General features: G+C 32.4%; 2 protein-coding genes across 8 annotated transcripts in view; both read left to right on the top strand.

Moving 5' to 3' along the window:
- Positions 1-21,543, top strand: part of LOC127702076 (transient receptor potential cation channel subfamily M member-like 2) — a 177,100-nt gene that overhangs the window by 107,707 nt on the left and 47,850 nt on the right. The gene's annotated exons all lie outside the window — the stretch shown is intronic.
- LOC127702078 (transient receptor potential cation channel subfamily M member 1-like) overlaps positions 5,066-21,543 on the top strand; it is a 43,628-nt gene continuing 27,150 nt past the window's right edge. The window contains exons 1-9 of one of the 2 annotated variants that reach the window (XM_052206093.1): positions 5,066-5,151; positions 7,518-7,882; positions 9,929-10,101; positions 13,394-13,592; positions 14,579-14,744; positions 15,487-15,604; positions 16,325-16,427; positions 19,449-19,499; positions 20,761-20,796. In XM_052206093.1, coding sequence (XP_052062053.1) covers positions 5,135-5,151; positions 7,518-7,882; positions 9,929-10,101; positions 13,394-13,592; positions 14,579-14,744; positions 15,487-15,604; positions 16,325-16,427; positions 19,449-19,499; positions 20,761-20,796 — 1,228 coding nt within the window. In that variant the 5' untranslated portion in view covers positions 5,066-5,134. The remainder of the gene's footprint in view (positions 5,152-7,517; positions 7,883-9,928; positions 10,102-13,393; positions 13,593-14,578; positions 14,745-15,486; positions 15,605-16,324; positions 16,428-19,448; positions 19,500-20,760; positions 20,797-21,543) is intronic. The other variant, XM_052206092.1, reaches the window with a different exon arrangement.

Here is a 21,543-nt window from a genome sequence, read left to right as displayed (position 1 = left end):
TTGTGTTATCAATACTATCATTTTCAGACGAAGCACCTTGGTCTTCAAGAAAGTTACCTTCTTAGTTTCTGGGAGCCAAGGAAACAGTATCATCTTCCACCAGGAAGTCTAGGAGTCTAGGAGGTCTGGGAAGATCCTGTGAAGGATCCTGATACAGACCCCTAGACTCCATTAGGGCAAGCCTGTTACCAAACTCAATAAATTTGGCATTAACAGCTCCCAAAAAGAGAATGATTCTGAAGACGGCTTTCCATTGAACCCCTGACCAGACTGACTGAGCCGAATACGGAACGGATCAAAGGGCTAACGATAAGGAGGCAAGTTTGGCATACCCATAGGCATGGAAGGTAGGCAAAATTCATAGGGCACCTAGTCCTGGAAAAGGGGTCACTCCTGATACCAGCGGGAAGAGTCTCCTGCATACTTGTTGTGCAAGAACCAGGAGACATTGTTATCTCAACAGGCCTAGTTATGGTATGAGATACCCTGCTAGGCCTAGATAACCTCAACTGACTAGCACCAGAAGTGAAGGGCTAAGTCCTTGCATGGTCTGGGTCCTGTTCCAGAATCACACTAGAAACACCAGGGATATACTGAGAGTCCATACCTGTATCCTTAAACTCATCAGAATGAGTGGCCGAACGCCAAGGGGACATCAAACCACCAGCTGTGTGTGTGTCACTTACCTCTTGCGTTGACGATATTGGTGTTCTATCAACCATTATTCAGATAAATTAAATTAAATTATATTACCTTTATTAAACAAATTAATATTACAAAATAATTAATAACTATAATTTTTCTATTAAGGAAACGTGGTTTTGAAAAAACGTTTTCCTTCTCAGAGAAAGCGTGCAGCAAACACCATGGAACCGGAAAAATGACGAAGGTTTAGGACGCGCATGCGTCAGGTGCGAGAGGTTGTCAAATAGGTATGGTTCTTTTTTCTGACTGTATTCCGGTTGAATAATGCAGCGAGTGGACTAATATCTAAATTTATGAAGGTGAAGTATTTAATGTGATAAAAGTTTATATTTATACTAGGGATGTCAACTCGGTGAACAATTACTAATCGAGTACTCGTTGGTTTTATCGAGCGATACTCGAGAACTCGCTCGGGAATATATCTACAACACAGAAACACGTATTTTACATTCTGTGGTTCGTTATTCAACGGACGAAAAACCATCTACATAAGAAAATGGGACAAGGAGTTACACACCATAATTAATAGCTCATTAGCTACAAGTACCAATTAAGTAAACCAACAATAATCTAATCAAATAATTAAATGAGCACCTATTTAGAAATCACGAGGAAAACCCATATCAAACAATAGTATTTGGTAATCGTTAAGAAAACACATTTACTGCTTACAAAGGCGTAAGGATTAGAAGTTTAACTATTCACTGAGGGTCACCAGAGGATGCAACGAATTTATTCTATTTGGAAATATTATCTTGTCAACTATTATTAGGGACAGTCGGTTTTGCAACTTTGTAAATTACAGTCTTTCAGACGAAAATGTTTTCTCTGACGATACCGATGTGACGGAATGGCTAAGACATGTTTAGCCCAGGTATAGCCAACGTATTTTCGGAGGCATTTTAAATGATAATTTAGCGCAAGCATTTGAAACAAAATGTATTTATTTACTAGTATGATTATTGAATGATGCCTATTTAATTTTCCGAAAGAAGTTCTCAAGAATATCAATTTTATATCAAGAAGACAGCAACATTCTAACAGGAAACCGATTAGTCGAGTATCGTTTTCGTATTCGATACTCGGTACTACCGAGCGATACTCGAATACTCGAGTACTCGTTGACATCTCTAATTTATACAGAGTGTTTATAATTTAGGTCAGATCGATTGCATTTTTACTTGTAGTGTGAACGCAGTGGTTCAGGTTAGATCGATACAGATCGTTAGGAGTAAAAATAATTTGAACGCTAACTGGTTTTATTTAGATCGATTCAAATCTAGGTCGATTAAAAAAATGCTAGAGTGAACGGGGTCTTTGGAAATTCAAACGGACCTTATCCCGACGTCAACACTGAATGGGAGTACACCGAGTAGACTGCAAATATACATGTTCAAAAATCGAGATGACATATTCTTAAAATTGTAAAAAACAACCAATAGTAAAAATCATTTATCGAATAAGCTAATTTGTAAATATTTTTATCTTTAATTATCCAACCTGCACAGACACAACGTTTTAAATCGTTATATCCACGTAAAGTATTATTTCTATATTGAAAGTTTACGTGACAAGAGCAGACCGGCGTACGCGAAAGCTACGATGTGGAAAATAGTTGTATATTTGGAAATTGAAACATTCTTAGGACTATGTGGAACACTCCGAAAATTGGTGACGTGAAAGAGATTCACATTTTGCATGTACATGTATTTTTTTCTATTTTTTTTATATCAATGTGCCGAATTAGAATAAAACATTGAAACTTTTGAGAATATATTTTTTTTTATTTCAGTTTCACAAACTTCTCATGTAAATATCTCAATAAATAACGAACATAAAACATATATGTATTTGCATGAAATTTTCTAATAACACAATTTAACAAATACTTTCTTTAATAAAATATACGATTGTTCTATAGGAATAACTTTTAATCAGTATCGTCACCGGCATTGTTTTACTGTTGATTTTGTCGACTTTTTATACGAATAGTAACTTTTCTATTGTTCTTGAGTCACCGGATTTGTCACTGATTAATTGTTGTGGAGAGTTATTGAAAAGGTCTAATTGTAATTAAATTTAAACCTTCTTCGCACTCAAAAAAAAAGACATGAATTCAAAATTACCACACATCAGTAATCTTTAAAAAACCTTAACACAATTACACAGTAGGTATATAGTTCTGCTGGGTATTTCGAGCTTAACCAGATGTTTTTGTTATAACAAATATGTTTACAAACATTTTTTTTTCGGGGGGGGGGGGGGGGGGGAGGGGTCGTAAGAAGTGAAACCGACGCTTGTATATTAAATAATAATATTAAATATGTTTTTTGTTATGCACGTTTCAACAATACAATACATTACTATGAGCTATCAAGTAAAATATGCAATTACAATGTTTCTATGTGCTGTTTGTATTCGTAAATATAAAACTAAGTCCTTTTTATACACAGTCCGATGCAAAACGATCAGTGGAAATGCATTTTTGAATCCATAGATACATTCTTATCACAAGAATTCCTACATTTTATCATTGCTATAAAAGTATATTTTACGAATAAATAACATTTATGTATGTCCGGAGTTTAGGTTTTCTGGAGTGGAGTTTGAATAATCAAAATTCATTTGTGTTTTTATGCATTTACGTTTAAAAAATAACATAAATACAAAGCAATAACAAATTAGTTACTAGTATTTTTAACGATTATGATACATGTCAGTACACATTTCATAAAAAATAGTCGTTCATTCCTATAGGTCGTTTTGTGTCACATCTATATATAGAATGGTGCAACATACCCGCTTTCGCTATCCTTATACGGATGTTGTCTGTGAAAGGCGATGATGTCATTGACATGTTTCTTGTGTTGATATTACATAACAGTTACCTGCACGTTCTACTTGAGAAATATTAGATGTATTTTATCCTATCACAGGTCAAATAGATGTCCTCTTTCTGAACATAAATTAAACGATGTTTATCTGCGGAACTCATCGCCTAAATTAACACGTGTGGTGCTTATATTTATGCATTTTACTTTTGCGCACCGTGCAGCATTTTATTTGCATCAGTTTACAGGTAAACATATTCGAAACATAAGTTTTATGTGATTCAATGTGCATGATTACTGCTTATATCCCTTCCGATTGTCATCTGTTACCTGTTCATGACATGGCGTTGGGAGTAATAGATTATTTTCATATTACCGACTTTTGACTCCGGATTATATATATTTTTCGACAGGTTACCTACTTTGTGGTAGTTTAGTCTGGTACTCAGTCAGGTAAGAGCAATCAAAAGAAGTAAAATTAAACATATAATCGGTGCAATTTAGGGGGAAAGTTTGCTGTTTTCCGATGATTTTGTCGTCTAATGAAAACATGAAACAGTATGTTTTTCCAAAAAAATATACCGATTGTTAACTTTAATTTACTTCTTTAAGTTGCTCTTACTTGGCCAAGTACCAGAATGTCCTACCACTGATTAGGTAACCTGTCGAAAAAAGATTAATTCCGGGGCCGAAAGTCGGTAATATGAAAAAAAGTCTATTACGTGCAGGGTGTGTTTTTATAAGTCATCAAACTATTTACACCAAAGCGCACAATAGAACTTTAACTTTTTGATGCAATAAAGTTTAACATCATTGACGACATATGTACATTATTTTCTAGATTTTGGATATTTCAGTTTTACACGGAAAAATCTACACACTGTTTACCACAAAAGAGACGATTGTTCGTTCCCTATTGTTAATTTTTCTTTTTTGGACAATTCTTTTGACTTCTTCTAATATGCTGTGTGTATTTCCAAACTCCTCCGTTATGTCCATATCTATAGTGACGTTTAAGATTCCATAAACACATAAATCTATGCATAACCAGTGAATCATCAAGTCAGGCATTTTGCTACAAGCAATTACTTAAAACCATTCCTAAATCTTTTCATAGATACACACAATTAGTTAGGAAGTATTAACCTTATTACAAACCAAATATCACATCGTAATTTTTTATAAATAAAATGGTTTATTTGTCATTTCAGGGCCTTTTATAGCTGACTAGGCGGTATGGGTTTTGCTCATTGTTGAAGGCTGTACGGTGACCTGTAGTTGTTAACTACAATGTCACTTATTAGTCTCTGGTGGAGAGTTGTCTCTTTGGCAATTATACTACATCTTTTTATTTTTTATAATATAATTTTGACAATCATAGATAAATAGTCTCGAAAAATAGACCGATTTACGCGAAGAAAACACGACCCAACATAACACTGTGCCTACAGTGAATAATAAGTAAACATAATTTTCTGAAAGTCGTAACTTCTGCGCAATTAATGATTTAAAACAATTATATACAAGTAAGGTAAACCTTCAGAAAATATCCATAGTGTGAAAGAATTTAAATATGACATAAATTTATACCGTACAAAATGCAAGGAACGGAAATGTAAGTGGAATATCATAATTGTATTATATTATAATTATCAATGAACTTACTTTTAATTAAAAAAAAAATAATTTTAAGGTTTCAGCCGAGTTTGACAATAACATTTTATTTAAATCAGTATTCAATTGTATCCAAGTTTGTTTGTTAAAATTTGATATTGGTATTATATCAGTATACGTTAATACTAGTTTTATCATTAATCTTGTTAAACTTTAGTATTAGATTATGGACTTGGGGTATCACTGAAGAGACATTAATTGTCGAAATGCGCGTCTGGTGCAGTAAAATTGGTACCGTTAATGTTATAAAAGGGGATTTTGCAGAAAATGTTCTGTCGTGTGGTGCAAATCTACATGTATCATCGACTATTAAAAAATATCCTTCCAAAAGAAATAAACTACGTATTATACTTAGATTTGCAAAATATTTGAATCATGTTGGTAATACGATCCGTGTAAACTCATTGGTCCTTTGAATGAACGTATTCTTAAATGTTTTCAATTTAACACCGTTCTAAGTTATTTTAATATTGTATTAATCGGCACTCATATTTAATTTGTTTTCTTATGGTGTGAATCTTTCCCAACTCGTTCGCTATGCCGTGTTTGTAGTGAGGTTTTGGGTTTCAATGAACTAAATTATATAACTTGTATGACTGATAAATTATTAAGTCAGAGAATTAGTTAAAATACTTAAAAGCCTTTAACAAATTCTTTCATAGATACAAATATTTGGTTTCGAGCTCTGCTGTTCCTGTAGATTACTTATTACAAATAGGATATAACATATTTATTTTAATGGTGATGTTGTTTACAAAGCACGTAAATTCAGATACAATCAATATTAAATCATTAATTCTTTAAATATTATTATTCTTAAAGGATATCAGTTTAACATCCTAGTAATATCTTTGAATATTGTTCTTATCGATTCTATCACTGATACTATTTTTGATAAATGCAAACATAACTATCTTATGGTCCTACATTCTGTCGATTCAATGTACAGTGACTTATCATTTGGCATCGTACAAGGTCGTGCTTTTCTCATATTGTGTATGGCGTTTTTGCACTAACTCAGTTGAATACGTACTGATCGATAATGTAGTCCATGGAAACATGGTTTATTTATTATTAGTTGCACAAGTGGCTTTGAACTAGCTTTCAGTACCTGCGAATACTCTTAAGCTAAGATCGATACTTTGCGGCTTTAGCCTTTATTATAAGAAGCTTTTGTTCTGGCATTGTACCAATCTGATGAGTCAAGCCGATATATTTTTGATCTACACTACATAAAATAATTCTGTTAATAATATATTATTAAGATGAACGATAAATTATTAATTAAGTCGATTTTTTTTAATATATGAAAGACAAAAGAATAAAATATGTATTTGAAAATTCAAGCAGGGCCTATTTTACAGGTAAATTCGTGTCATATTCATCTGCAATTACGTGTATTAATCAATAACCATAAGTAAAATTTAGTTACAATTATCAGTAATATCAGTAATTTGCTTGAGTATTAAAACAAGAAGATGTGGCATGATTGCCAATGAGACAACTCCCCAACAGAGAGAAAAGCAATAAACAAAATTGCATAACTCTTACTTGAGCTTGTTGTCTTGACATGTTTAACAGGAGTCTGTATAAGGAAAAAAATATTGAAAATGAGACCAGAAAAAAATATTTGACTAGCTAAAGAAATTGGTCACAGCATCAACGTACTTTGATTTACAATTTGTTCTTATGGTGTGCAGTAACACTATTGTTCCAGTTTAGAGGGTAGGCTTTGCACTCATAAACATGTTTAACACCGCAACATTCTTTATGTGACCGTCTCAAGTCAGAACCTGTTATTCATTTGTTGTTCTTGGCTGCTGTCTGAATATTTTCTTTTGTTTCATTGTTTATCATTTACCAGGCAGTTGTTTATCTCGTTTGAATTAATTCAAAGTGTATCATTTTGAGCCTTTTATAGTTGACTATGCAATATGGGATTTTCTGTTCAATATCGAAGTCTGTAGGGTGACTTATAGTCAATAAAATCAACACCATTACAACTCCCGTTGGTAGGAACATTAGCTGTCTCATTGGCAACCATACAACATAATTCTCCTTTTTTATAACAACCATATGACACAGCTATTGACAAAATGTCGCATTAGCTCTGATAGCCCAATATAAAAAGCGGTAGACCTTTATGACAGGAATGGCGTATTCAATGTCTTCCATAAACTATGTTTATTTATATCATATTGGATGAAACCTACGACAGCCAGATGCAAACTTTTATTCTGATCTAATAATTTTCAAAACAAATCTTTTATCTGTAATATCTGCTAATAGAATAAAAAATGTTTTCAGCAACCAAATAGAAGTAAAGGTTACTGCTGAAGACAATGAAGAACCACTTAAACTGTACAGATTAGCGGACAAGAAAGCTAAATATGCCAATTATACACTAAAAGTCTATGATACTGGTGATACTGATGATGAGAAACAGAAGAAGGACGAGGAGGCTCAAAAGACAAAAAATACGAAGGTAATATGGAGTGAGTTGACTGCGACAAAAGGAGACAAAACCATAGAATGTAAAAGCACAGAAGACAAGGAAAAATTCCCCGGTCTTGTCCTAGCAGTAGTTGGAGATTGTGATAGTTATGTACCTAGGCCATGGAATACTACAGCTTTCACAACTGGGCTGTTGAACACTGTACATGGAGTGAACAGTAAGATTTTAGTTTTATCATAGATGTTCGCAATCAGTTTGAAATGCAGATCCTGTCTCCAGTTTTTAGTTCCGTTATACATATTCTATCAATTTATAACAGTCTTTTAAAAAAAACTTGTTATATTCAAATAGAGCGGCCAGCATCCTTTAATGTTTATTTTACATGTTAAACATTAAACATGAGGGTTAGATGATGATTAAAATGAGGCTTAATAGGTGGTTAAAGCCCATTGCCAAATATTACATTCATAACAGGACGAGAACATGTTACTGTTATACGAAGGTTAACACTGCTTTGTACTAGACCGACACACTGAGCCGCGGATTTTTAACGTGCCAGTTTAGAAGGACATGGAGAAGAAATTTTGACATGAATTCAGGTGTTCCAGAGGAGAAAGCAATAGCTTGGCTTTCAGTAACAATGTACTCAGAGCAAACTGAAAACCTGGTGCAGTATTGTTTATTATATAAATATTTTAAATATTTGGTGACTAAGGCGCAAAGGGGTAAGAAAAAACGCGTATTGATTTCAAGGAAACTGATTTTACATGAGAAATTAATAGTCTGACATTTTTGGCTATTTTTTGCTTGATGGTGCTTCCTATGTCTGACTATCAGCATATATATAGCTATAGATTTAGAAAGTCATATTGAAAGAACAAGTTCTTATCGAATTTTGAGTCAATGTATCAAAGGTCAAGATTACAATTTCCTATGAATAGACTGAATTTTATTGAAAGATTCGTTTCTAGACAAAGTCTTTTAAATCGTAATTCATATCTCTGCCGGATTTTGCAATCTAAGTATTTGCAAAGGAAAACGAAGATACTGTATATTTCTGTACTCTAAATTTACTGCGCGGGCATAAAATTCGAGGAAAATCAAGACGGGTTACTTTTCTATCATCAATAAATTCGTATATGACAGTAATTCGTATAGCGTTTGATAAACTGGGGGAATTACTGCACGACGATGTTGTATTACCAATAGATTGCGACGTAATTTAGCACCAAAAAAAGGGAAATGGGATCCCCATCATAAAAAAAAATAATTTTCTACTTCTAGCTAAAAAAAAAAATTAGCACATGGACCCCCTTTTTTTATTTTGCAATCGACTATGTACTGCTTCATGAATGTAATATCGAAATTGCAAGAAAAAAATCAACAGTGAATTTTTGTTCTATGAGTATTTGTATTGGCGAGACATTTGTCTGTGGCTTTTATTATCATTAATTGAATAATTGTATGATTTCACAAATATTTAATTGCATTCAGTCTTCATTTAAGGGATATTTGCCACTGGACGTTAAGCAACCAACAATCAATCAATCATTTAAGGGAATTTCTTAAAGGTATATAAATTAAAGAATAATTTTATACTTTGCCAAAAAATGGGTGAAAATAACTCATTTCGTTTAAGTCTTTTTATTTTTTTCGGAAAAGTGTTGAAAAATAAAATTTTGTGTTTTTACATGAAACATGAATATTTCAAGCTGAAATATCTCGAAAAGTAAGTAGATCATGGAGGTACATTTTCCTTGCATATTTCGATAGTGCATATCAAAATCTTAAGAAAACATTAACGAGCTATCTTTTCTGTAACGTATGCCCTTAAGTATACCTTAAGTAGTAGTCCTTTGTTAATTTATGTATCATTGTCATTTTGCTTAGTTTCTTTTGTTACCTATTCTGACATCGGACTCGGACTTCTTTTGAACTGAATTTACTGTGCGTTTTGCTGTGTGTATGTTATTTCTACATTGGCTAGTGGTATAGGGGGAGAGTTGAGATCTCACCTCTGGTCTTTGTTAGTCTTGTATGTTTTTTTAATTTTAGTTCATTTATATGTTTTGGAGTATAGTGCGACGTCCATTTTCATTGAATTAGTATATATTTTTGTTTCCCGGGTGCGGGATTTTCTCGCTGTGTTGAAGACCCATTGGTGGCCTTCGGCTGTTTTCTGCTCTTTGGTCGGGTTGTTGTCTCTTTGATACATTCCTCATTTCCATTCTCAATTTTATCTTGTTCTTTTATTTAATCATAGAAAGCTGGATAATTTATCGAGGAAAGAATAGTGGAGTTAGTTCTTACATAAATAAAGCTTTTAAGAAAGAACCTAGTTACAAGAGGAACGAGCAGAATGACACCACTGCGTTTAATGAAACTGATTCAACAATTCTCATAGCAGTGCAACCAAAGAAAAATGATGAAGTTAAGGTAAGCGTATCATATGTTTAAGATTTTAGGTTTTTTTTAATACTAGTAGTTAAATTTTGGCGAAAAAAATGAATTAAGAAAAACGATGTGTCTAATGGGTTCTTTAGAGTGCATTTCTTTCTAACACAAACGATACCAACGATTAAGCGAGTACATGTTTTGATCATTTGTTTCTAACATACGTTTGCAAAGGTTACATAAACTTTGACAAACTATGCACTCGCTAAAAATGCGTCTGCAGTTTGTCGTTCATCGTTTATTAGTACAAACGCTACATTTGTTTCTAACTTCATCCTCGAATTTTAGTAAAATTATAAGAAAACATTGGAACAATCTGCAAAACGACAAACATTGCAGTGAAATCTTCACCCTAGTGCCTATTATATCGTATAAACGTAACAAAAATATAAAAGAATAACTTGCTAAATCAAGACAATAGTTGGGAGACTTTTGACAAAGGACCCATGCCATGCTTTAACAGTATAAGCAAAAAATCCCGAAACACTGTTAGAAATAATCTTAATTATAGGCAACAAACTTTCATACATATGAAATAGAGAAAACGGTGTAAAGTCTTGAGATTTATAACTATTTTGGTTGAATGAACCGCATTTAATTATTACCGCGTAATAAGTCTGTTTACCAACAACATGTGCATGCATTATTGAAAGTTCATACAGGGTCAGTAAACACTGATTATAAACGATGTATTTTTTTCTACTATTGTAGCGTTTAGCAAACGATAACAAACGCCACACAACGTTTACAAAAATTAGGTTAGAAAGAAATGCACTCTTAGTCTACAAACCACTAAAAAAAACTAATAACGCAAGAACAATAGAAAAGTAACTCTTCTTATCAAAAAGTCGACAAAATCAATAGTAAAATAATGTCGTTGACGACACTTATCAAAAGTTATTTCTAAACAACAATCGTTTATCTGAAGTATTTGTTAAACTGCGTTATTAGAAATATACATGCAAATACATGATATTTTATTTTAATCATTGATAGATATAATTACATTATATTAGCTTGTGGGATTGAAATTAAAAAAAGTTAATGTGATAACGTGATACTTTCAGAAGTTTAGATCCGTATTTAATGAAGTTGTAATTTTCTTTTCTAATATTCTACGCCGAACAGCAATTATATTTGTCTTTTATGTGGTTTTTTTTTATCACAATCCAAATTCAGTGCTGTATCAAGCTTGAATGTTGTGTCCATACTTGCCCCAACTGTTCAGTGTTCGACCTCTGCTCAACTAAAACACTAATTTGTTTTAAACAACAACAGATGAAAAAGATAAAAATGAGCACTCTTTCAATTCTTTCCGTCACCTCAATTGTAATACATACGTGCAGGATAAAAAAAATGGCATAGCTTTTATTTTGGATAAATTAGGTTAAATGATATACGTTAATCAATACTTAAGCTCGAAACAAAACAACACATTGATTATTACAAGGTTTGCACCAAAACCTTTTCTTATATAATTTGTGACCAAGATTTGTATCCCTTCTCTGGAAATTTACTCTTACTTGTTAAAAGAGTTCCTAAAATATTTTATACTTTATAACTTTCCTACACACCACTAGCATACAGTTCAAGCCCTGTGCACATTAAATTTTTCTACAGATACTTATTTAAAACTATAACCAGTTAGTCCATAAACCAAACATTTTGTTCGTAGTTATATTATTAGATACCCTCTGACCAAACATCTATACAACATTAATATTAGAATAAGGAGATGTGAAATGATTGCTAATGAGACAACTATCCACCAGAGTTCAAAAGAAGTGAATGTAAGCAATTTAACGCGACCATACGGCCTTCAACAATGAGAAAAATCTATTCCGTAAAGTCGGCTATAAAAGGCCCCGACATGGAAAATGTGAAACAATTCAAACGAGAAAACTAACGGTGTAATTCATAATAAACCAATTTACGAAAAACAAATATGACAAACATGAACCAACGACAACCACTGAACTACAGGCTCCTGACTTGGGACAGACACCTAAAGAAAGTGACGGGGTAAACATGTTTGTGAGCGCTCAACCCTCATAACCTGGGACAGCGGTGTAACAACAAAATAAAAGAACAAACTGTAAAATTAGTTGCAATTGACTCAAAAGATCAACACGAGTAACCAAAACAACTCACATAAAACATTAGACAATTAGTACCGAAATAAGAGTACTCGCAGTTACTGACAGCTTGTTCAAAGCCATTTAAATCTAATAAATAAGTCATGTTCTCCCAGACTATAGTATCAGTACACATCCAACGGATTTAATGTAAAGACACCATAAACAGTCTAAGAAATGCACGACCCTGTGCAATGCCAGAATATAAGTAACCAGTACTGACAGGGCATAGGATAGTGATTTCTCATATCTCAACATATATAGCAATATATATTAAGTTTTTTTTTAATTTTTCAAAAACAAAATCAATGTTAGTACCATGTTCGGCAATACAATGTTTATTATCTACAGTTTGTAAGTATTCCTATGGACACCAAATGCGCCCTTTTATAGCAGAATTGTTCCATTATTCGTATGAATCACAGTGTATGACCAAACTCAGTAAAAATCATTTTAAAGCTTTATTTTAATTTTCTAGCACAGGTTCGTTACCGCTACGGGTGAACTGTTAGTCCCCTATAGTATCGTCAGCTCAGAAGAAAGTGCTTCGGCATTGACATGATATATCTTGACGTACATTTCCCTCTTGGAAATATTTTACATTTGTCATACCGGAGCAGTTTATAGCCTACTTAACGGTATTGTTGAATGCCGTCTTATGGCATATAATTGTTCACATATTTGTTTTATGTTCTATCATGATTGTATAGTTGTCTCTTCGGTAATCAATTTAAATTGCATTATTTTTATATTCATATGTTGGTGATTTATGGACGATATGTGGGTGTGATGTTTTCATTGTGAAGATGCTGTACTATCATATCACGATGCAACTCCTTCAAAATCTCATCAATCTCTCAAATGACAACTACAAATTTAATATCCAGATATCGTCCGTAATTCATAAGAAACCCAATTACAATATCTTAGTCAATAATAACATTAACTTAAATATATACATGTACATATACAATAATATATATCCTTTATCCGATTTTAATGTACATTAAATACATTTTGTATTTATTACCAGACGAGTGGACATTTCTTTTGTAAGTATGTTTTCTTTTTTTTTCTTTTTTTTTATTTGATTGTTTGTTTGTTTTGTGCTTTTTTTTCATAATATCGTTTTATTGCAGAAACTGTTGGATGCAAAAAAACTTAATCCACATAAGGTATTTCAACTTAACATGAAACCTGAGATAGAGTTAATTAAAGAGAAAGAAGAGTACAAGTGGTTTAACACGTACATTGCTACACTTTTAGCAGACATTTCAGAAAGATGGACTCCTCTGCTAGATGTGATATTTGTAGATGAGGAAAAAAATAATAGTCAAGGTTGCTATTTATCAATACTAGTAACTAATGAAGTAACTTCTCTTGTCTCAATCAGTCGTTGGTTCTTATATCTACTATCTGTCGCTATTTCCTTTTTTTTTTAGATAACGTAAAAGAAAAGAATAAAGTAACATAGTTCTATTCGTAAAGTATATTTTAAGGATCATGTTTAAGACTCTTTTCAGGAAATTCGACAGGAAATTCACGAGAAACCTCGCAATAAGTTTTGAATTTAAAGCAGTCTATTATGAATTTGAAACAATTCAAATAAGAAAAACAAATGTGACAAGCATGAACCAACGCATCCACTAAATTACAAGCTACTGACTTGTGTTAGGTACATAAGGATTTGTCGTGGTTTAGCATGTTTGTGAGCGCTCAATCTTTCCCTAACCCGGAACATTGGGAAAGCACAGCATAAGAACTAATTGTAAAAATCAATTGCCAATGATTGACTAAAAAATCGGAACAAAGCACACAAAACAATAACTTACTAAAAAGCAATAGACTCAATGCACCGGTATAAGAGTTCTCGTAATCGCAGTTACTGAACGCTAGTTCAAAGCCTATTAAAACTTATGAGTAAATCATGTTCCCCCAGACTCAAGTATCAATAAGTACACATCCAAACTTTTGTAAAGACGTCATAAAACGTCTGAGAAACGTTTGACCTTGTACAATGCCAAAATATAAGTGAACAGTATCGACAGGACGTAGGATTATGAGTATTATAACTATACATATATATTTAGTTATATTTTGATTTTGATATTGATTTTTCCACATGTCAGTTAATTTTTGTCAACTTATTAATTTGTCAATTATTTTCATGTTTATAAATACAATGAATAAAGCATATGAATAATCGGTATTGATCTAATATCAACTGCTATTACGACTTCATTATACATATAACTCTTTTTCATATATTTTTTTTTAAGTCTTTAGTTTACTTTTGTACATAATCATGTATGGTTGTATTTCAGCTTTAGAAATGAAAGTTCCAGTATTGCTAGTGGTAGTGGAAGGTGATATGCGTACTGTCCATCAAGTTAAGGCCACCGTTAAGAAGAATATACCAGTCCTGTTGATCAAAGGTTCTGGTAATGCAGCAGATTTAATATCGAATTATTTAGATGAACCACTTCAGAGGTATTGATTGTAATAGCGTGTTTAATAAGATAATGAATACCATAGTTTATTGGACATTTGGAACAACTTAAACGAAATTTATGAAAAAGTGACACCCAATTTAAAGATAACATTTAAATAAATTTGATATTAAGGTTTAAAGACATGTCGGCAATACCTTTCAATTTTTAAACCAGGCTCCTGGCATAACATAGAGTTAATTATTTTTCTTGATACACAAACATTAGTGTCGAGGTCGTCAAAAATGTCCAATCGTTTGTATATTTAAATGTTAAAAGTAGGAGAACATATATTTATTTAAATACAAAAAAGTCACTATTGTTGACTCTTCAATTGTATCAGATCTATTTTAAAGTTTTGCTTCACATATTTCTTCGCTTTGCAACAAGTATTGTGTATCGTACTACAATATATATTTTGATTATCTAGTCCGTGAAGTCTAGATATTTCTTTTAAATAGTGGCGATTTGAAATATAATACGTTGACAGCTTTGCATTACGGATATCAATTTCAGCATAAATATATATATATATATATATATATATTTTAATGAACTCAATAGCCCATCTAGAATGTATCCTTCTGCAGATGCAAGGAATGATAAAACAGATGAAAACAACCATTATGGAGCTCAGGTTGTCAGAATCTTCTCAGAAGAGCTTAGACATTTGTCCATAATCATTACTGCTTAATCTACCCATAACACCCCAAAATCATACATAGAGCACTTTCTTTTTTCAGTGAACGATATCGTCTGATAAAAAAGAAGGCGCCTTTGCTATTTGGAACTTATTTTTTGAATAACCGCTTCTTGAAATTGATAAAGACGATGGAAACCATTGCAAAATTTGATCATCTGGTGAGTTTTGTATCATTACATGAGGATATTTGCAACTGTCGTACAGGATTTATAAAACACCGATGGAAATAGTATACGTGTATACATAAGCTGAGTTAATCTTATTTTTGGTCGGAACTTCAATAAACATATGGATATTGTTTTATTGAAATTTGCTTTTATAGAAATTAAGAAATCTGTTTAGGACAACCTCACGCATAGCTCTGATTACTTGTCAGGCTTTTGTTATATTTTTGGTTCTCAATGTATGTTGATTTTAAAAATTTGGCATCCATTATAACAGAAGAAACAGTAACTGTCAAGATGCACATTTGGTGCAGTAACATGTTTACCGTTAAATGTTATTGTAAAGGAAAGCTGTCATGGTGTTATCATTTTTTAAGTTATGCAATTATTTATCAATTGATATTTCTTTTCGTTTTTCAATTATACCTTTGAACATACACCAAAATTCCTATATTTTATTTCATCTTTATTACTCAATAATCCTATTAATTTATTATCTAAGGAGTTCTAAAATTTTAAAAATCTCTACCTTCTTTTTCTCTAAGTTTGAACTGTGTGTATTTTATCAACATTTATTTTGACCTCTCCATTGGATTTCACTGCCAAACTGAAAGTAAAATTAATCATGATTGATAAAGTGACGTAATTTTAAAATTAATTCGTTTAACATGAACGATTGTGGTAGTAGCTGTGAAGAAATTTGTAATTTTTCAGATCACGGTATATGATGTAAACAACGACAAGGGCTTAAAGATGGAAGAAGCGGTAGTCGAAGCCATAATCAAGGGATGGTCATTACGGGACTTAAACAAGAAAAGTGAATTATTTTTGTATTCATTTCATAATAAGGATAACATTTATAATGCAGTACTTGTTAAATTATCCTGAATGATATTAAACGTAATGTTGTTCAGCGTTGCAAATACTGCATTGATATTCAAAATTAGAACGAATTTACGAAAACATAATAAAAATAAATATGTAAATCGTCATGATTCTTTGGAATTTGTGGAACAAATTATACAGATACTTTGCAAATCTTCCATTGACACTTCAAACAGTAAACTATCACTGAAGAGATTCCTAATGTTTGAAGGTTCATGCATAAAAAGTATGTGGTTGGGTAAAACTTGCTTTCGGATCCCAACCTTTTAAATTTTATCAGTTCGTACAAAATTACATACAATGAAAATCAGTACAGGAAACCACTTTACTCTTAAATGACGATATATAGTAGACAGCAGAAACACAAGTTGAAACAAACAAACGTAATAAACAATACTGTTCGGAATTTAAAAAAATGCTAGCAGTTATTGACTGCATACTCGAAATACTTAACTTGCTGTTGAGAAATCATGCTGTTTTATATTATGTTGAAAGGATTGAAGTTTGCCTTACAAACCTATACAAAGGTTGTTGCAAGCTTGTTAATCTTCAGCGGCGATCTTGCCAAACTCCCTAAATGAAGCAAAGAATACCATTCCAGCCGGATGTGAAAGCATTTATAACCAAATGGACGACGATCAATATCAATATCTAGATGTGAAAGTATCATAAATCAGCTATTTATTAGAATGCGTCTGTTATTACCTTGCAAGAAAGTTTCAAGGGTATATTACACGCTGTCATGTGGTTTTAAACAACGCTAGGTGTATTTTGCATCTAAAAAGTGAGTTTATGGGTTATCAGAATGATGCCCATTCAATTCACCTTGATGCAGCACGCTGTTAGAGATGGTCAGGTATTTCATCCGAAGACCGTACGACAACTCAGATCAACCGTAAGTCGCGATTGATTGTTTGATTGATGTTTGACGCCACTTTAAGCACAGTAGGCTATTTCGTGGGGGTCAGTTTTTATTGATGGAGGAAGCCGGAGTACCCAGAGAGAACCACCAATATTCATATATTATACATAATACATAATAAGTATATCGACAGGAAAACTGACAATCCTTATCAATTAAGATAAGACTAGAGTGCACGCACCTGCCACGTGCGGGGTTCAAACTCCTAACCTCAGTATTGAAAGGCTAGTAATACAGTAGTTGAACTGACGTACTTTAAAAACGCAACACACATTTTGGTGATTTTTTTTACCAAATCATGATTGATCTTAAAATAACTACTATTCATGCATACCATCTTCTTTCTGTATAGAAAAAAAATCGATACCAGACTTACCTGGTGATTTTGAACATACCAGATTATTGAAGTCTTACGAATTTCATAAAGCGAAATTTTGACCCATAAATGTTTTTTTTAAGTTTTTTTTCATCGTGAAACAATTCTTTCAATCCATACCTACATGTACACTTAACGCAGTAAAAATGTTGCATGTCCATATTGCCGAGACTGAGCAAAGAAAAAAATCTTAATTGGGCCATTAGAATATTGAAGGTAGGAGTACGTGAACGTGCTGGTTCTAGTGCTAAACAATTTCACGTCAGAAACTCAACATGTTGTCCTTACAACAACAGTACAGGCAGACGGGATTTGTTGATGACCATCCATGACCAGATCAGTATGTAGTGACAACGCCACGTCAATAAAATTTGATTACACAACGTCATTTGCGAGACATGTTTACGGCCGCAACGTCAACTGCTAATATAGTCGTCGAATGTCATGGCAGACAGATTCAGGCATAAATGTTTCCCATATACGTAAATGCCTAAGAATCGACTGCAGAAAAACATTCAGTGCATATCACATGATTTGAACATTAAACATGGCGTAATCAATTCAACTTTCAAACAGCAAACTTTATTTAGACAATAAAGTAATGAATGAAATTGATGTTTATACATTTATTGAACAAAAATTGCATATTAGAAAATTAGAATTAAAAAGATAAAATGTAATGTTGCGTTTTTAAGGTCCGTCAGTATACATAGATCACTCGGCCACCGAGGACACACCGTTAGTCGGGAAGTGTCGAAAAGTAAACTGTATGAAGGAAGACAGAGTTCAGTTGAACATCTTTTTAGTGATTCAAAAAGTTAAACGTAATTGGTTACAGTACATTATGGAGATATCTGGCCCCAAAATTCACAGACGATGTAGAGACATTTGCCAACATTTTCAATACACTCAAATCCTTATTTGGTTAAGTATAAGCTTCTTAAACCCAGATTGTTTCATAATCCAAATTTCAACAAAGAGAACGATCATCTTAAGATGGAAAACAAAGTATTGATTTCCTTCGTTTCTGAAGACACAATTCAAAGATAAAAATGAATGAAATCAATTCAAAGATAAAAATAAATGAAAAAAATTCAAAGATAAAAATGAATGAAATAAATTCAAAGATAAAAATGAATGGAATAAGTTCAAAGGTACAAATGAATGGAATAAATTCAAAGATAAAAATGAATGGAATAAACAATTGTTTTACTAGCAACACAACAAACCGGGTATCATGATCCTAAATCAGCGGAGTGATCTGAATCCCTATGAGCAATTACACGAGACCGCAACACGTTGGGTAAGTTAAATTTGGATCCGATTCCCACAGAGCATACATGTACTCCTCTGTGGAAATCAGATAAAACATTTACTTACGAATTGTATTAAACTAAGTGTGACTGCTCCTCGGGAGTCCGATCCCTCCTAGGATTTCGGTTCGAGAGACCCACTGTGAACATAAACCGTTGTTGAAGAGCAGAGATATCAGTCTTGGTCGGTAAAAGTAAAGAAATATCATTGTGGATTATTACAAATCAATTTCTATGCAAACGTAAGTACAATTAATTTATATAGATTACAAGAAGAGATAGATATAGTGTGCGCAATCTGTTTTTCTTTAAATTCATGATAGTATACGACTTTCCTTTCAGATGGTAAAGTACCGATTCACGTTGGAGAATACGAGAAAGAACCCAAATTCGGTATGTTAATTTATCATCAGATTTATAAGTAGCATTCGAGAAAATACACCTGTGTATATTTAACAAATACAAACATGTGGAATCATAAGTCTACTTGCTCATATATTATAGTACATTTTTTTTTTCAAAATCAGAATTGATGATATTTATTATTGTGACATTGATTTTAAATCATCAAAGTACAGTGCCTTATGACATTTGTTCAATATAAATACAAAATATACTTTCCCGTGTACTTGCAATGTTGTACCCGCATCTATCCAGTATTTTCACCAAATATGCACTCAGATAATTTAAACTATTGCGGGAGTCAGAGATACACATTAATGCCTTTAAAATATCAATATTTTATTATTCTGATTATTTTTTGGTCGAATTTGTGCTTATGCATCTTAAAGATCCAAATGTATTTGATTATACTATAATCCACTGTTTTGTGAAATATTTTCTTTATAAACGTTTATAAGGTGCATACTTTGTATCTTCATAATTTAGGATTTTTTGCACCTTATATACGTTTATAAAGAAAAAATTTCACAAAACAGTGGATTATAGCTTTCAAAGGTCATAGAAACAGGTTTAACAATACGAATATACGTACTTGGCCATTTTTTCCTTCTCTTATAAAGTGTCCCATTTTTTTAATGTTTAATTTTTACTGGATATCAGCCTGCGTGATATTTGAATTTGAAAACAATAAATAATATCAAATTGTTATGTATGTTGGTTAACGATTACATAGATTTGCCGTCAGTGTATGCTCTGACAACAGCACAATAGTAAAACTGAGACATGCTGACTGACCAAATTCGATTATACATATTTAATTAGATAAAAGAACTAGACAGTAGTGCGTCTTTGGTAAGAAGGTATAACATGGGCTGCATATATTTAATTAAACCTTAAAAGTTACGATCAAATTGTATTTTTTAGTAAATTTGCTATTATTTGCGATATTTGCGCGAAATTGAGTAACGCATATCTTGATTCATTGATATTGTTTTTAATATGCGAAGTCTTAGCCTCTTATTTGAAAGAAAACATGGCCTATTGTATAAGCTATAAAGCAATACAAGAAACATGAAAATATTACCCTAAAGGTTTAGTAAACAGGAAAATGTCAATACATTTATCTATCCGTCATTCTCAATTAACAATTGCATCTGCCGTGACGATAGCCGGTAATAGGGTGTAAAAAGTAGTGAAATGTTACACGATCTTTAATGTTGTATTATATATAGTAATTTTTTTTTTATTTTAGATGAGCTGTCCTGTGATTTTCCAGTAGCGAAACCTGGTAAGCGCATTTCGGAATAGCTATACCCTCTGTGGTGTTAGAACACTTTTCCAAAACAAATTAGAAGATACCGAATGAAATAAGATACAATATATGAATATTTTGAAAAACATGTATTGTCTGAATTGTTTGTAACTATAAATGAAGATAAAGACAAAGGTGTAAAGGCCACAAAAGCGGAAAAACTATACAATAACACAACGTTATTTGCCAATCGGCAGGATAGTTGAAAAAATGTCAGCTTACTATTTACAAAATGTTTTGGCGACTGCCCCGTTTTTTTTTTTTTCTTTTTCTTATATAATCTTCTCGACTAAAGGTATATCTTCCATTAGTTACAAGGTTCTTTTTGAAAAATTGCTACCACTATGCAGTAAATTTCAAAAAGGCTGCATTTGTTTGCACCTGTCCTAAGTCAGGAATCTGATGTTCAGTAGTTGTTGTTTGTTGATGTGGTTCATAAGTGTTTCTCGTTTCTCGTTTTTTTATATAGACGTTGGTTTTCCCGTTTGAATGGTTTTACACTAGTAATTTTTGGGGCCCTTTATAGCTTACTGTTCGGTGTGAGTTAAGGCTCCGTGTTGAAGAGCGTACTTTGACCTATAATGGTTTACTTTATAAATTTTGACTTGGATGGAGAGTTGTCTCATTGGCACTCATACCACATCTTCTTATATCTTTTTTGCAGAGGAAATTTTCTTTTTCTTGACGGTCCGCAAATTATTATATATCAATAAATCATAAGAT

The sequence above is a fragment of the Mytilus californianus genome, unplaced genomic scaffold (genome assembly GCF_021869535.1).
Source record: "Mytilus californianus isolate M0D057914Y unplaced genomic scaffold, xbMytCali1.0.p SCAF_5, whole genome shotgun sequence".
Lineage (NCBI taxonomy): Eukaryota > Metazoa > Mollusca > Bivalvia > Mytilida > Mytilidae > Mytilus > Mytilus californianus.
Note: the sequence above shows the minus strand (reverse complement) of the source record. Positions and strands in the feature narration are given on the sequence as shown.